At 44.5% G+C, this 16,597-nt stretch overlaps 1 protein-coding gene across 1 annotated transcript; it reads right to left on the reverse strand.

The window, feature by feature from the left end:
- Window positions 1-213: 213 nt before the first annotated feature.
- Window positions 214-16,017, reverse strand: rnf217 (ring finger protein 217). Its single transcript, XM_048251218.1, has 6 exons — window positions 14,822-16,017; window positions 7,075-7,311; window positions 5,415-5,579; window positions 3,395-3,596; window positions 1,663-1,734; window positions 214-559 (listed from the first exon to the last, which is right to left on the reverse strand). Exons 1-6 carry the CDS (start codon window positions 15,710-15,712, stop codon window positions 483-485), a joined length of 1,644 nt encoding a protein of 547 aa, XP_048107175.1. The 5' UTR covers window positions 15,713-16,017; the 3' UTR covers window positions 214-482.
- Between the last annotated feature and the right edge of the window lie 580 nt (window positions 16,018-16,597).

The raw sequence follows: 16,597 nt of genomic DNA on the forward strand, positions 1-16,597 counted from the left end.
GAACTAAATGGTACTCAGCAGGACATGACTGCTGTGCTTGGGTTTGAGTTTGTCTGTCCCTGTCTGTAACTGCCTCATTAGTGGGCGAGAGGTTGGCTCAGCCTTCTTCCTCTCTCTATTGCAGATACCGAGGACACAGGAGAAGGCAGGGGTGTGTGTGTCTGTCTGTGTGTCTGTCTGTGTGTCTGTCTGTGTGTCTGTCTGTGTGTCTGTCTGTGTGTCTGTCTGTGTGTCTGTGTGTCTGTGTGTCTGTCTGTGTGTCTGTCTGTGTGTCTGTCTGTGTGTTTTGGTTTGTCTGCTCATCCGTAGCCAATGGGCCCACCCATCGGTGTCCTCCGTTGACCCCAGTGCTGGGCTGGACCAGCAGCAGAAGCAGAAGCAGCAGTGGAGTAGCATGGGATGGAGGAGGAGGAGTAGCAGTAGTAGGAGGTGGTGGAGGAACAGTAGGAGGAGGAGAAGGAGTTGTAGTTGGTGGAGGCCCTTCAGGAGAACCAGTACTCGGTCCCTTGGGGCCTCTTCCTGCGCTTCTTGCAGCAGTAGATGGGGAAGATCAGCAGAGCTGCAGGGGGAACAGCAGAGGAACGCTCTGAGACACAGCTACAGAGGTCTACACCACATATTACAGCAACACGGCTCTATCTGTCATAACTCTATACGAGATAACCCATTAACCAGACAACTGGGACACATCAAAAAGATGCCGATTAAAAAGCATGATTATAACGCAGCTGTGTCTTAGACTGGTCACAATGAAAGGCCACTCTAAAATCTGCAGTTTTATAACACAACACAATGTGGATGTCACAAGTTTTGTGGGAGCAGGCAATGGACGTGCTGACTGTGGGGACGTCCACTAGAGTGGCTACCTGTGAACTGAATGTGCAGGTGAAGTGCTCACTTCTAAAACGGATACTTCCGGTCCTTGATTATGATTGGCTGAATGGAAACGAAAGCAAAACATTGTGCCTTAGCTGTTCTAAAAATCAGTGCAACCTACAGCCTCTCAGGGCGTATTGCTTAATTAGTTATCATGGGGCTTTGTTGGAACAGCATTTAGATGCACAATTAATGTGGGATAACTACAACATAATAACCATAGAACGGCTACTTTTGCCTTTGGCCAAAGTCGGTAATTAAAATAACATGAACAAAACCAGTGAGGCTTCAAAGCAACTTCATATACAGCCTTGACAAAGTGCCAGCTCCTGATGTTAAAGTGATAGCTATGCAAAGCTCCCAAACCCTACACGGTCCACGATTAAAGATATGAGGCATTTTAAAAGCTCCCGTTCAGGTGAACATAGTGGAGCTGGGGACTGATATCAATCTCAGGGGCAAACAAAGCTGCCATTCATTAAACAAATAAAGGGCTGCTTTATGAGTGCAACATCCGGGAAATGTTTCATTCAACATTTCTTCCAGTGGTCATTCAAATGTGTTTCATTTAATTTCAACGATTGCCTACTGACGACTTAACAGGTTGCCTTTAAAATTCAATGTTGCCATTCAAACACAGAACCTATATAAACCTGACCAAATCAAAGATGTGTTTGAAAAGAGCAGGCTCTGTGTGTCCATCTGTGTGGGGTTCAGTCCTTGGCGAAGTATGAGAGTGTGTTGAGTATGTGTTCTTTCCGATGTTTGTTTTAAAGAGAGCCTTACCAACAACGATGACCACTGCACCAACCACCACCGTGAGCACAATCACCAATGGACACAACAGCAGTTTTGTCACTGTGAAGGCACAGACACACACACACAAACATAAACACAGTGTAATTTTATACTCCTCTAACAGGTACACATTCAAAAAGATAGTGTTGAGAATAGTGTAGTGTATACATTACGTAAGGGATAATGGACGACACGCCGTTCGACTAGACAAAGTTAATACACGTTCTAGACACCATCTAGAAAAGTGTATTAACTTTGTCTAGTCGAACGGTGTGAAGTCCATTATCCCGTTTATTCCACTGTTGCCACTTGCGTTGTGTTCATTTCCTGTTATAATGGAAACGTTTTAATCTCTAAAACAGTATTGTAAGTAGAACTACCTCTTTCCGTCACATATCAACAAATTTCTCAACTTGCAGCACAAACTGCCATTACTAGTTGAACTGTACTGTACCGTTACTTGTTGAAACCAAAGATTGAGGTTGAAACTGCCAACAACAACCGTCTCTGGCCAAACTGTTCTAAATGGATGGTTGCTATGGATGAGTTCCATCTCCCCCGTTGTCAAGCAGGCATATCTCAGGATTATGATGAACCTTATCTTTGAAACATCGCTATTTTACTTAATGAAGCCTACATGTCATCTAACTAGCTAAACATCCGTCCGTCATATGCTACAATGTTACTATGTTCTGAACATCTGTATTTTACGAGTTAGGCGAATTAATATACAAGTGTTATACGGCCAACAAATTGGATCTTATTCATAGGTGTGCAAATAACATACTGTTAATACACGTTCTAAATTACGCAGGACAATGGGAAATTCAACCAAGCAGTGGAATAAATTACATTACATTACATCTGGCTGACGCTTTTTAACCCAAAGAGACTCCCAACAAGGGAATCAATCAAGGTAGAGTACGATAAGGACAAGTTAGTGCAGCAGCGAGTGCTATTTCCATACAGTCAAGTGCCAGTTCTAGTCAGGTAAGTGCTAAAATTAGCAAGTCTAGTTGTAGGTAGTGCTACGAGAGGAGTATGTGTAGTGGGGCACCTAGGCATTACACCTACAGGAAGGAACTTTAATGACATGCCAATGTGAATTCATAGGCATAGGGCAGCTATAACACCTTACACTCTTCTAGAAGAGTGTTCCACAAGATTTTGGAGTGTGTATCTGGGAATTGTTGCGAATTACTCCAGAAGAGCATTTGTGAGGTCAGACACTGACGTCGGACGTGAAACCCTGACTCACAATCTCGTTTTAAGCGATCCAAAAGGCGCTCGATGAGGCTGAGGTCAGGGTCTCTGTGTAGGCCAGTCTTTCTGCGACAGAAAAGGGCATTCCCACGACTGTTCTCACAAAGTGTGAAACGCAGAACTACCCAAAATGTCCTTGTTTGCTGAAACATTAAAATGTCCCTTCCTTCTCTGGAGCTTAGGGGGCCCCATGAATTCAGTGATTAAGAGATTTGATCCAATACATTTGTCCATTTAGTGTACATACCCACACACACACACACACTCCGACCCTGCATACACTGCACACTGCAGTGCCCTATGTCTGTGTGTGTATGTGTATATAAGTGTGTGTGTGTGTGTGTATGTGTATATAAGTGTGTGTGTGTGTGTGTATGTGTATATAAGAGTGTGTGTGTGTGTGTGTGTGTGTGTGTGTGTGTGTGTGTGTGTGTGTGTGAGAGAGAGAGAGACTCACCACAGACTGAGCCCCTGACGAAGCGGCGCAGGTGGGGTTTGTTGGGCAGGTAGCGGTACTTGCAGCCGAACACGCTCAAGTCGGAGGTGTGGTCGCCGAAGAAGCGCATGTGCCGGTACCTCTCCCCACAGCGGTAGCAGAAGTTGGTGTTGCACTGCGTGCAGGTCATGTGATCGCAGCCCTCAGTCCTCTGGATGTGGATCTGTAAGCAAGAGAGAGTGTGAGAGTGTGTATGTGTGTGTGTACACAGATGGTTGTAAGATGATGGTGTAAGTTACTGCTTTGTTTTCAAGCTCTATTCTCATGCTTCAAACTGCCCATATTGACAGTCAATTGCACATGCGTGAAGCGTGTAAGATGTTGGAGGCCATGGAATGCTTACCCAACAAGTAGAAAATATGTGAAATCTAAATATGGACCGTAATACACAGAGCAATTCTACAGCATACTGAAAATAACAAGACAAAATTGTTGTTTTAAGGTAAAAAAAAAAAATTAGGGGGCCTTTCATGAGCGCAAAATGTACTTTAATGACCGCAGCAGATACTAAAGAAGCCAAAAAGGCTGGTTGATGCTTCCCAGATGAAAGTCTGAAAACATACATGCCCATGACGGGAATGTATAACTGGATGACCGGCGAACCTGCACCGACCGACTGTGCATAGTTGCCTTTTTCTGCTCACTTGGAACAAGAACTACCAGTTACAGACTCTCCCTCAGCTCCCTGGCCTGTGCAGTCTGTCACGTTTCCCGCCTGGCCAACCGGGAGGCTACACCAGGCACATAACTGCAGTGCTACGTTTGCAGAGCGTAAAAATAGTTTTAGAAGACTGGTCTAATTTTTTCCAACATACACTACTCACAAAAAGTCAGGGATATTCGGGTTTTGAGTGAAATGTTTTAGGATGAACCTAAAATCCACTGTACCCTTTACAGGTGAACTTAATGTGACCTTCTCTAAACTTGAGTGTTAATGTCTACCAGTTCAACAGTGTATTGAAACCAGAAAGCCAGATATCCCTAACTTTTTGTGAGTAGTGTATGCGCCGCTATTAAGTCTGGTGTAGCCAGTTCCATTGTGGAAGTTAATTGTTGCAGCTGACGCTGCGTGAATGGAATCTGTTACATGAACGGTGATGCCTCCCTGTTAAGTGCCATACACTACCAGCACTTACTTTGACGTCATTTCACTGTGCTGACGTCTTTATTTACTCTACGGCTCTCACTACATTGTATTATTATAACGACGGGGTGTCTGTGGCTGGTTCTCCTTAAGCAACACTGTGGCTGAGCCACACAAAGAAACGAAACTGAACAAGGTGGCAGTGAGAAGAGTCACACTGACAAGACTATCAAAGCTGCAGCAAGTGATGGAGTTGTATTTAAATGGCTCTCTGTATGAGTGAGAGAAAGGGGTGTGTGTGTGTGTGTGTGTGAGAGAGAGAGAGACACTAAACAGGCATTTGTCTGGGGAACAAAAGGCTGCCAAGGCTGCAGTGAAAATGTAATTCACTTATTTCCTTCCTGGAGTGCCACGTTTCAACTGAGCGTTATGAGAGAGAGAGAGAGAGAAAGATAAAGAGATAGAGAGAGAGAGAGAGAGAGAACATGGTCTAAAAAGAAAACAAACATTTTCTGTCCCCATCCTTTCAGACACTACGGTTTTGGTGATAATGGCTGTGTGGTATGATCTTGATGACACTGTAAACTGCCCTCCTGCCTCTCTGATAGTTTGGCAACACATCTTTGTAGAACAGAATCCTGTCCCTTGACACAATATATTTGAGATCTCTCCCTTGATACCAATACATTTGATAAATGAGTGGAAAAGATGACATTCATGGTATTGGCAGATATGAGTATATATGTATGCAGTGGGAAGAATCTTTTGTAAATGTTTTAAATGGACTATGCCAAATGAAGCTCAAGCTCTGTATGTGTCTGTGGGCAAATGCCTGTTTTTTCGTGTGGGGGTTGTGATGGCCATTCAGGTTAAGGTAAGCCGGTACCCTCTGCCCACCTTGCACCGTGGGCACTTCTGGGCGTTCCTCTGTCCATGCTCGATGACACTGGCCCAGTCGCGCAGCAGCTTGTCTCCCTTCCTGTAGTCGCGGCACTTGAGGCCGTCGTGCCAGGGGGCGTGGCACCTGAAGCACCACACAAACTGGCACTTACTACACTGGACCTGCACAGAGACACGGAGAGCAGAGAACAGGGTTGGGACTGGAACACAGAGAACTGGGTTAGAACCAGGACACACAGATACAGAGAACAGGGTGAGGACTGGGACACACAGACACAAAAAACAGGGTTATGACTGGAACACAGACACACAGAAAACAGGGTTAGGACGGAGACACAGAGAACAGGGTTAGAACTGGAACAAAGAGAAGAAGGTTAGAACTGGAACACAGACACAGGATTACCATCTGGGTTTGATTCATTATAAAAACTATAACTAGAGAACTGCTTCACACATTGGGCCATTTTACATGACATGGATGTGCAATGCATTCCCTTTATACCAACCCACACAAATGTCACAAACTGGGCAAAACATTTAGCTAATTTAATACCACGCAACCCCATGCTACCTGAACGCACTGGTAGGTCACTCAGCGCACACTAGATGAGGAAGTTCTCAGTAAATTAACTTGCTTAAAAGTGACACTATTTGCACAAAACATCTGAAAATCATAGATGTATTATCTAAAGTCAACGTACAGCATGATCGATGAACACACCTTGTTTTGGGTAGAGGAGTGTCTGTAATATCAATATATCCAAAGCAAACACTTCTTTCATAACTACTAGGCAGGTCAGGCATTCACGCCTGTGCCGTCGTGATTAGCGCAAATGAAATTACGATAGGTGCATGTTCACCCCTAAAGGAGTGGCCAGTTTGTTCACCTTTATTTACCCATGGTGTTCGACAAGCTGTTCAATAAAGGCTGGACATGAAGACCACAGGGCTGAAAACCTGAGCCAATACCTTCTCAGTTCCAGCTCGACTACGAAATCTGTGGTCTTTGAACTCAACCAACCCCTGATTATTCAATGTGTGAGTCGCCTTGAGCCGCTGAAATGGCCCAAGAGTTATTCTGAATGGAGGTGGTGTTAATCGTTTAAGCATTACAGGCGGGTTAGGCCAAAAGTAATCTGCATGATAATTCAACTTCTTGTAAACAACCTAATGATGTAGATTATAATCATCACCTCTAACACACCCTGCAATAAAAACAATAAACAATACCTTCTATCTATGTTCCTATACGTCATTGCTGTTGAGCCGACAGTCTCCTTTTCTTGGTTCTAGTTGGTTCGCCACATCTCACTCAGTTGTCGAATTCATCTTAAAATCTCTTAGCCAACCCAGCTACATTTCTACATTTCTAACTAGTTTAATTCACTCATAGACATAATGTAACATTAATAATAACTAAACAAGCCATTAATAATAAATAAACAAACCATTTTTTTGTTTTTTCTGTTTTGGTTTAAAAAACGAATAATGAATGAACGGATTTGTAACCTCGTTTGCTCTACCTTGAGCTAAATGAAGATTATCTCTCCTTGTTCTTAGTACTCTAACCTCCATTTTTGAATATCTCAGACTTCTGCCCCCAACCAAAATCTCTTAATATCGCATGTGTGCATGTGCACCCCTGTACTCCGCACACCTTGTACTTGTGCTCTGCGCTGCGGGTGGACGCGGGTGCCCCGCCGCGGCTCTTGAGCGAGGTGAACTGGTTGCACTGCGGGCATGGCTTGGTGCCGACGTCCAGGCGGCTCAGCTCCAGGAAGTACTTGTACTTGTCCACGTCCTCGGCGGCCAGGTGGGCCAGCACCACGCTCTCCTCCAGGAAACCACTGCACTCCGTGATTGGACAGGCCACGACCGCACGGCCCACACGCACCTGGGGTGGAGGTGGGGTTGGGGGTGGAAGGGCAGAGAAAGATACATAAATACCCCAACAATTTCATTTCAGCTATATAGGTTTAGTCTACATTACATTTAGTCTTTATTTCAGCAACCAAAATCTCTTAATATCGCATTCAAAGATATTGAAGAAAAGATATTGAAGCCCTAAAGCTATATTACAGCACACAGTGGCACAGAAAGCCTGAGTAACGTTCATGGGGAGGATGAAGGTGTATTAGAGAAGTTAGGAAGTTTAATCATATCAGCTTTTTGTTTTGGTCTGAGCCTTGTAAAGAGTTTCAAGAACCTTGACATCAATAAATGTGATTATTAACAATTTGCAACATTCATCTTGTAGGCCTACAAGAAATCATTCAGCAGTGGCTCTTGTTTAATGTTCTCATCGTCACGGTGTTGCAAAAGTGTTCGGTTCAACAGCCGCCCCTTGAATTGATCAGTGAGGACACACTCACACTCACACACACACACACACACACACACACACACAAACACACACACACACACAAACACACACAAACACACACAAACACACACAAACACACCCATTGATTCCTGATTACAGAGAACTGATTCCAAAATGCTTACAAATTACCTTCAATAGGATGATATGGACCACAACAAACTATTATGCTATTCGCCTATTCAAAACTCCCTGCAGTCAACAGGGAGCAATATAGAACATTCAGGATCAAGCATCCAGCATTAATGTTCTCAGACAGAAATTCCCCTTGTGATCAATAGGTTGTGCAAACAGCCTCCGGGCGGTGTGTTGGAGTGGAACACAACACAAGCCTACATTCTATTGCCTCAGTAGATCATGTATCTTGCCTCAGTATATCATGTACATTCGCTTGTACAAACACCTCACCATAGCTTAGACCAGTTAAGCAGCACTGAACAAAGTCCACTTTCCTTCCCTTCCTCTCCCAACACACATGGCAGTGAGCTTGATGATGTGTGCTCATACCTCGTCCTTCTCACTCAAAACAGAGTATTACAGTTTCTCGATTGCTTTGACCTGCTTAAAGAAACTGGGATTTACTTGGTCTTCATTAACACCTTCTTTGCACAGCAGAAGTCATCTCTTGTAAAGGTGCTCATTTCTTTACAAGAGAAAAAGAACATTTCTCATTTCTCACACCCTTTTGCAAAACAGTTAACACAGAGGTCATTCAAAGACTCATATTGCTTTCCCTGTGCTAAACAAAAGGAAAACATCTATTCACAGGAGGTAGAGATTCCTTGCATAAGTCTGAATATCTGATACACCTGTGTGAATCTCCTTTGCACAATTCTTCAATCAGCAATCCTTCATTATCTATAAGAGATACCATGTCTGTTCTGTGTTGCTATTTGGCCAAGTCATTTTGGCCAGTGCTTTTGTTTAGACCTGCATGTTAATTGTTTTAAAAACATGATGTCAGAGTTGACACCAGCATTAAAGTGATCGAGAAAAACTGTACAAGTATGGGAAGGTGATGAGCTATGTGCCAGTGAGGTACTGCCAATAAAAGTAATGACATTAACATGCTCTCTGTGACTGTGAGAAAAGATTGTTGATATTTGAGTACAATCAAATTGCAAACCTCCCTGTCATTGGCTGGGATAGCTTATGGCTTATTCTCCATGTTTGTCTCCTTTTCACAGAGGCAAGACACGTCGGACACCCGGGACGGTCACCTTGAGGAGTAACTTACTGAATTCGACAAAAGTGTATTGGAATAGAGTTGTGGACTTTAAAGGACCTTTCTAACTGGCGGCCATCTTGGTGACAAATGCCTGTCTGCTCCGTGACCTTTCCCTGGTCTACAGGGAGGGAGCCGTGGCAACAGCAGCTGCGGGAGGGTTCCATTTCAGGGTAAAAATAAGGCCGGAGGGCCATTGCAGAGAACTTGTTGACCTAAGTGCTGCATTTAGTGCCTGACTTAAGTGACCAGAGTGCCGTGCAGGATGCTCTAGAGGGTACTTTGGAAACTGTGGGGGCACACAAGTCTGGAGGCAAGGTTATCTGGGTCAAGATTTTTTTGACTGTCCACTTCCGCTGAAATGCACGCTAGGCCTCCGAGAGAGAGAACGCGTGCAGAGGAAAGAGCAGCCGATTACAATCGGGATTACACAGCAGTGACATCGGGAGAGAGAAAGAGAGAGAGAGAGCAAGAGAGAGGGAAAGAGAGAGAGAGAGAGAGAGAGAGAGAGAGAGCGCAGTGCGGCCTCAATCCCGCCTGAAACAGGTTACGCAACAGTCTGAAAAGCAACAGGAAAGGGAGCATAAATCATGTACGTGTATGGGAGAGATGGATGGCCAGTGAAGCCTAGGTGCTGACTCAGCCCAAAACGTCCGGTGCTCTCTCAGTCTTCCGTGTGGGTCACACACTAAACGTAGCCCAGCAGGCAGAGCAAGGCGCTGGAGACACCCTTAGTCAAAGGGCCCAGTTCCAACGCAAATGTTTGTCTGCAGTGCACACACTGTGCCACCCTGGGTAAAGGGATCTGCTGTATGGCCACACCGTTGGTCATAAGGTAGTCCGCAGCCTAATTGCATTAGCTATTGCTACAGACGTGTGGTTTTACAGTGTTAGAAAAAGTTGTGTTCAGGGCCACATCTTTGTCTAAATAAAAAAAAACCTGAGTGGAAGTGTGAGCTAATGAGTGGAGGTGGTTGGCTTGATTTAGCCGAGGGCTTAAAGAAGGCCTGTGATTCCCAGGAGATTGGCGAAGCCTTTGGAGCGCGCCCATGTGGCCTCGATGTGCTGCGTGCCATGAAGGACTACAACTCCTCCAGCTTAAGGGAAGACAGCTCAGCTCAGGCTTCCAGCTGCGCCAATGGGTGACAACCTCCGTAAACAAACTAATGTCAGTCAAGTCCAAGGGGAGCCAGACAGATTGGAACAGGAAGACAGCAGTATTAGTAGCAGCTTTACTGTGAGTGTATGAGTCCTCAACGCACACTCTCCACTATCCCTCACGGCCCACGGCGACACTGGGGTGGACGATGCAATGCGAAGGGCTCGCGAGCCCCAGTGCCTGATGGGAAGTGACAAATCGCAGACGGGTGACCAGGGCAGTAATAAAGCCCTAGGGACGCCCGCGGACACCCCTAGCAGAGCAGAGGCATGAAACCAGCGGACACCTCCACTCGATGCTTCAGTGACCACTGAACCTCCAGGGTGTAGTCTCTGTGTGTGAGTGTGAGAGACACTGGGCTTGTTTATTTTTAGGCATCTCTGTAAGATAGGTTGTGTCCACTTTCCATGTGTGAGATGGTGTCAGTGTGAGAGAGAGATCAAGAGACAGATATTGGGCTTGCTAATTTGCATGTTTGTTTTCCTGTATCAGTTTTGTTTATGGTCAGAATTTGAATAGTTGTGGGTGAGATTATCATGCACAGATATGTCCATATGTTTGACCCATTTTCTATTCGTAGTGCACTTTCACAAATTCTTTTTAATTATATCGGGCACTCACTCACTTCCCCCTGGCTTGCTTACGGTTTGACTTCATAGAACCAGGTTTCAGTTAGACTTCTTGACACAGCACGATCTTACTGACTAATCAATCAGGCAGGCCAGAGTAGGATGGACAATAGATGATGTTGTGACAAGCTCAACATGTTACAAGTAATTTAACTGTCTTTGTGTGTATGTTTGCTTTTGAAGTAAAGGGAAATGATTATACGATATGGCTCTACCTCTTAAGATGTTCTATGCTAATGAGAGGAGGGAAGATTTGGCCATTATACTTTCTCTTCTCTTAGTATATAATTAGCACAGTTCGACTAATGACAAGCCTCACAAATCAACTACAGCAGGCAGGCATAACAAGTTCAAATGACCTAAGGTGACCTCAGCTGCGTCAGAGCTCAATCATCCGTTAACAGGCATCCCCTGATACTCTCTCTCAAACACTCAAAAACACACACACACACACACGCATGATCTCATCTTTAAGGAAAAAAACTATGCATGACAAACCAGTGGAACCAGCTAACTGAGCAGGTGAAACTTGATCTGATAGAGGGATTTTTGGTGACAAAACACTGAGAGGGGTCGCCTCGCCTCGCTTTGTCTACAACTGCACAACATTGTAGTTCAAAACAATAAATGGCAGGGAGGCAGAGCCAAATGCTCCCATAGACACTCTCCTGTAAATTCAAAGCCTCATCATCATCATCAAAAAATTCCACTTGGCATTTGTGTTAAGTGTTGTGCCGGTGCTGTAGTATGTGTTTTTGCAGCTGCATCGCTGTTCTGTCTCTATCTCTCTGAGTCAGACTGGCTCAGCACAATGACTTGCATATAGTCATGGAGGATGACTGATGGCTAAATGAACACCTGTTTATCAGTTGGACTCTGCTGTGGCTTGTAAAGAGGTTGCTCAGGCTCAGGGAATGTTAACACACCGCTAGTAAGCTCGGCTGAAATGTTTAAAATGTGCTTTTGGAAACTGTGATCTCACACTGCATCATACTTTTGTCAGCCACGTTGGTCAAAGCATAGCAATGATGATGTAGTTTCTCTTCGAATCACTTATATGGTCTTCATCATGCTGTTTTTGTGTTGCTGTGCTTTCTTTTTTTCACAATTTTAGACATGTTGAGCTGAGTTTGGACATAGGGTTGGGTTAGGACTTTCATAACTCATTAAGAACCTCAGCATGCACGAAAACCAATGAAACAGGTCTTTTCTCACAGGGCATTAACTAGAGAGTCAAGTGTATAGAATATCAATCACCGTTAACATGATTTTGGATGTATTTCTTCAGGGGCATCACTGCATTTAATCAAGAGAACAACTTTACTTTTCTTGGCAGTGAGGATTTAAATGATCTCACGGCAGTGCATTTCACAATTCAAAAGCATATTTCAATACAATGTTTAAACTAGTGTTTCCAGGTGCCTTCAAGTCAGTCATTTCAACTATGCAAACACAAAGGACAGCCAAACTACCAGTCATTTGATCACTAAGGTTGCTAATCAACACAACCACAGATGAGGGAGAAGCAGTAACTCATGGCCCATCTACTTAGACTAACTGAAGTTTCGCTACATAATCATGAGCTCAATACAGACTAAACCGGTGACATCATAGCCTCCAATTAATCCATACATTAGGCTCATATAATTTTATTCAACATAGCACATGACGAGAGTTGGGTAAGTACTATTGACACTTGCTCCTGACAGGCAAATCTTTGCGTAGACTTTAACTTAGGCCCCACTGAAAGGGGTCTCGGATGACCAAATGAGCACCCTCCTCTCGGTCAGACCTCCTTTTAAGGTGATGCGTCTGAACACTGCGGTGGTCTAGTTGGCATTTCTCTACCACTCATTTCACCAAAACGACTCAAGCCCCCCCTCCCCCCTCCACTCATCCCTCTCACCCCTCACTCTACCCTCTTCCCTTCTGTTACCCGAACAAGGATAATAAAGTCATGGAGCGGCTCCCTCTCGTTCACAGTTAGAAATTAGCCATTTAAATCAGGCCCCTTTTGTCCTGCGGGCTCCCCGCCCGTGTTGTCTTCCTACCCCAGCAGATTACACAGATCAAGCGAGGCCATTTACATCCCTTTCATCTGTCTGTAGCCGTAGCTCTATTTGCCAATGATATGACCATTTCAGCATATGCCTCACGGGGGCACAGCATCCTGTGATCATGACTCCCCCATTTCTTCCTCAAAGGAATAAGAATAAAGACATTAAATTGATGCCTTCTTTCTGCTGTGCCATGCATTGCCTATCCCCATCTGCCTTCATGAGAAACTTCAAATAATATGTGAATGGCATCCACCCACCTCTCTCTCTCTCTTTCCATACCTCTCTCCAATCACTTTAGACTTGGCAAAAGGCCTTGAGTATACTTTTAGTATTGATTGCACAAGTTGCTCTTTCTCCCACATGGGCAACTGTTCTTTTCTTGAGGAGATTTACAGATGTACTCCCATGTTTTCTTGTAAAAAAAAAAAAAAAAAACATGTGAGGGGAGTGCGCAGCATTCTTTTTTTTTTGTTGCGAATGTCAGCAATCAAGGAGAGAGAGAAAAGAGAAAGACAGTCCGAGAGAGAGAGAGAGAGAGAGAGAGAGAGAGAGCCGAGAGCTTACAGGACTTAAAGCTGCATGGGAGCAAATCCTACTAAATCTACTTTTAATGCACAGCGATGCAAAGGGCTTACTGCATCAGACACTACCACAGCAAGCACTGCCACTTGGCAGCCAGAAGGTCCCTTCCCTGATTGCAGAGCACAGGCCAGGTCCAGCCTGATAAATGCTCATAGAATGGCCTACATAAGGGCAGCCTTTCAATGTGAACTGGTTGGACGGGTTACATGGGGGTTTGCCACAGCATTCAAATGTGAAGTAACTTCAGCTCTTCAGGGGGTAAATGGGACATCAACTGGGGTTAATAGCCAGGGCATGGGCATTATAGAGCCTTCAGTATAGATCAAATGGAGGCTGTATGTTTGTTTGCAAAGTTGTGTTTTGCCTTCTGAGAGTGTATGAAGATGGGAGGAAGAACTAGCTCTGAAAACAATTGTGTTCTACACTCTCATTCACAAGGGGTTTTTATGCTTGTATGAGGAAGCACTACAAAGATTTCAAAGCTACCCTAGACTGAGACCAGAAGCCACAGGCAAATAACACCCTCCTTCACTTCCAGGAAGCTCTCACATTGTTCCAGTGCCTTTCCAAAAACCCACTTTGCCACCTCACCCCCCATCGCCACCACAACCCCAAAAAAGAAACCTAAATAAAATCAAATCGGGGCGACAGGCGGGACGGTTACATGATTACAGTGACAAGATCCCTCCAGCCAGACAACTAACTGCTTTTTGTGGAGACTGTGGAGACGGCTTAGCTGGGCCTTTGCTGAACAGCACGAGTAATATAATTATGGGTCGGGGAGGCAGAGCTCGGTGATTAAGCAATCAATTACAGAAACAACACAACTACAAGCTTCCTCCCACTTCCCACGTCTCCGTCGTGAGGGAAAATCGAGGCCCTCGCTCGACTCGACTAACAGAGGAAGCCGATCCACTGTCCCTAAATGCGCCAGCGGCTGCTCACTTCACTGAGCCATGAGGCACGCGCACACAAAGCCAGGAAGAGAGAGCCCCTCGGCATCTGTTGTTAAAGTTGTCTTGAAAAGATCCCTGGCCTCACTGTATCTGAAATGACCAGTGAACACAATGATCCCCGGCCCAGGAAGCGTGTTGTTTCCCTAAACATTATCAACAAACGCAGTGTCGTCTCAACACACAATGGACAGGGAAGTCCCATATCAAACTCAAAGACTGGTCAGGGGAGATACGCATCTTTCCTGTCAAAACATCAATGATCTCGTCAGCGCCGATCCCTCGTGATGTTCTTAATGTTATTGCCCTCAATTGGGTAACCCCTTTGCAGGTCAGTTGACAAACTATGTGATCAGTAGGCCTATACCTGAGAGATGAAAGCAAACTTCTGCCAGTCGAATAGTTAGTTAGCCTACCTGTGAACTGGTGTATGTTTCCAGACATTCCTCACAGACAGCCTTTTTGCAACAATGTAGCGGCTTTATGTGTTTATCTTCCAGACAAATGCGGCAAGTCAATACAGCTGACAAACTCGAATCCCCTTTATAAAAGTTGTTCAAAGCGGTAGCATCCACCAGATCTGCTAAGGTAAAAGGCTCGGGATATCCTGTGACCTCCGATTCACTCTGTTGCGGGGATTGTGTATTTTGTTCCAGTGATGTGTTGGATGTCGAGGGGGTAACTGTCCGATGATCCTCTTCGCCTACCGTGATATCCACGGAATTTCTGTAACTGTCGTTGGCAATACAGTAAACGGAGCAGTAGACATGTTGTTTCAACTCACGCATACTACCGTCTTCTTTAGGTTTAACTCTAGACTTTAAAGTTTCCTCTGAATCATCAGGCCTAATTTCAACATCTTCTACATCGGAAAATTCTGATTCCATTTGACATTCTAACTTTACTTCCACTTGTCCATTATGGTCCGAGGGTTCTTCATTCGTTTCGGAGTGTCCCATTTGCATGTTGCTAATTGTAAAAACTACATCCTCTGGATCTCTGTAATCCTCCGTGAAAGTGAAGTTTCGACGTGAACGTCCGAAATTTCTTCTTAAAATATCCACTGCAGTGGTCTTTCGGTCTCTTTCAACACTGTCTTTGTTTTCAGGTCTGTGCTTATGCAGTTCCAAAACACTGTCAGGAACACACACTTTGGTTTCCCCATCATCCTGCACAAAATATGTGCTTGGTGCCCCAACTTCGCTGGACTCATCTGTTATATTGCTTTCGTTATCTTCGTCGTAAGTGCCGATAAATGTCGGCATCGTTTTCACGTAGGCATTCAAAACAATGCCCTCATTTTCCATCACCGACGCTCAACTTGTCATTCGCGTGTTGATCGTTTCTCCACCAAACTCACACAAACAAATGGAGCAACTCGCTTGTAGCCTACTACTTCCGGGTCTCTGTAAATCCGTAGTGTAGCTGTCCCAAACTGCTATGACACCCGGCTTATCATGTCCTCACTCTGAGAAGAGAGATAATAATTAGCCATTCACACCCAAATGAACCGCTCAACTGAGAACCACGCATTTTTGAAAATACGTGTAAATATACGGAGAGTTTCGTGAGGTCTCGCAAATAGCAGCACAGCAGCTTACTTTTCCTAGTCCTTGCTGGTTGATGTCTATTACCGTCTGGCTTGAAATAGAAGCTCATTTAAAAAGTTTGCAAAGGTACCGCGGCATTTGCGTCACTTGCGTCACCTTATTTGTAGGCTAGGCTACCATTAGGTCGGTGATTCCATAGACTGTATGATGATACTAGGACTAAAGATGATCATAGGACATGGACCTATAAGATATATATATATATATATATATATATATATATATATATATATATAAATGCATGTAGACACACAAACGGAAGACGTGGGATCTTTAAGCTGTCTGTTTTACGTACGTTTTAATTCATTAGTAATTAGTAATGGTTAATGAGCAATTATGGTAGGCCTAGTCTGCATACGATTACACTGTAAAAGGGGAAGAAAAAGCTTTAGCAAAAGTTCATAACCAAACTTTCAGAGTCTAGGCCTACATCTCAAAGGAAAGACAGATGAGTAGCATAGCCCAGTGGTTTTCAAAGTGGGGGCCGCGAGGGGGTGCCAGGGGGGCCTCAGCAAGTTGGAAAGAAAAATGGTTGTTATACAATGCCACTATAATAATTTGTCACATATCTGAACATTATAT

The sequence above is a fragment of the Alosa alosa genome, chromosome 8 (assembly GCF_017589495.1).
Source record: "Alosa alosa isolate M-15738 ecotype Scorff River chromosome 8, AALO_Geno_1.1, whole genome shotgun sequence".
In the NCBI taxonomy this organism is placed as follows: Eukaryota; Metazoa; Chordata; class Actinopteri; order Clupeiformes; family Clupeidae; genus Alosa; species Alosa alosa.

Coding starts and splice junctions, on each gene's coding strand:
- rnf217 (XM_048251218.1), bottom strand. CDS start 15,712: ATGGAAAATGAGGGCATTGTTTTGAATGCCTACGTGAAAACGATGCCG. Junction 5,580..7,074: donor GCGCAGAGCACAAGTACAAG/GTGTGCGGAGTA, acceptor GTCTCTGTGCAG/GTCCAGTGTAGTAAGTGCCA. Junction 3,597..5,414: donor AGAAGTGCCCACGGTGCAAG/GTGGGCAGAGGG, acceptor TCTTGCTTACAG/ATCCACATCCAGAGGACTGA.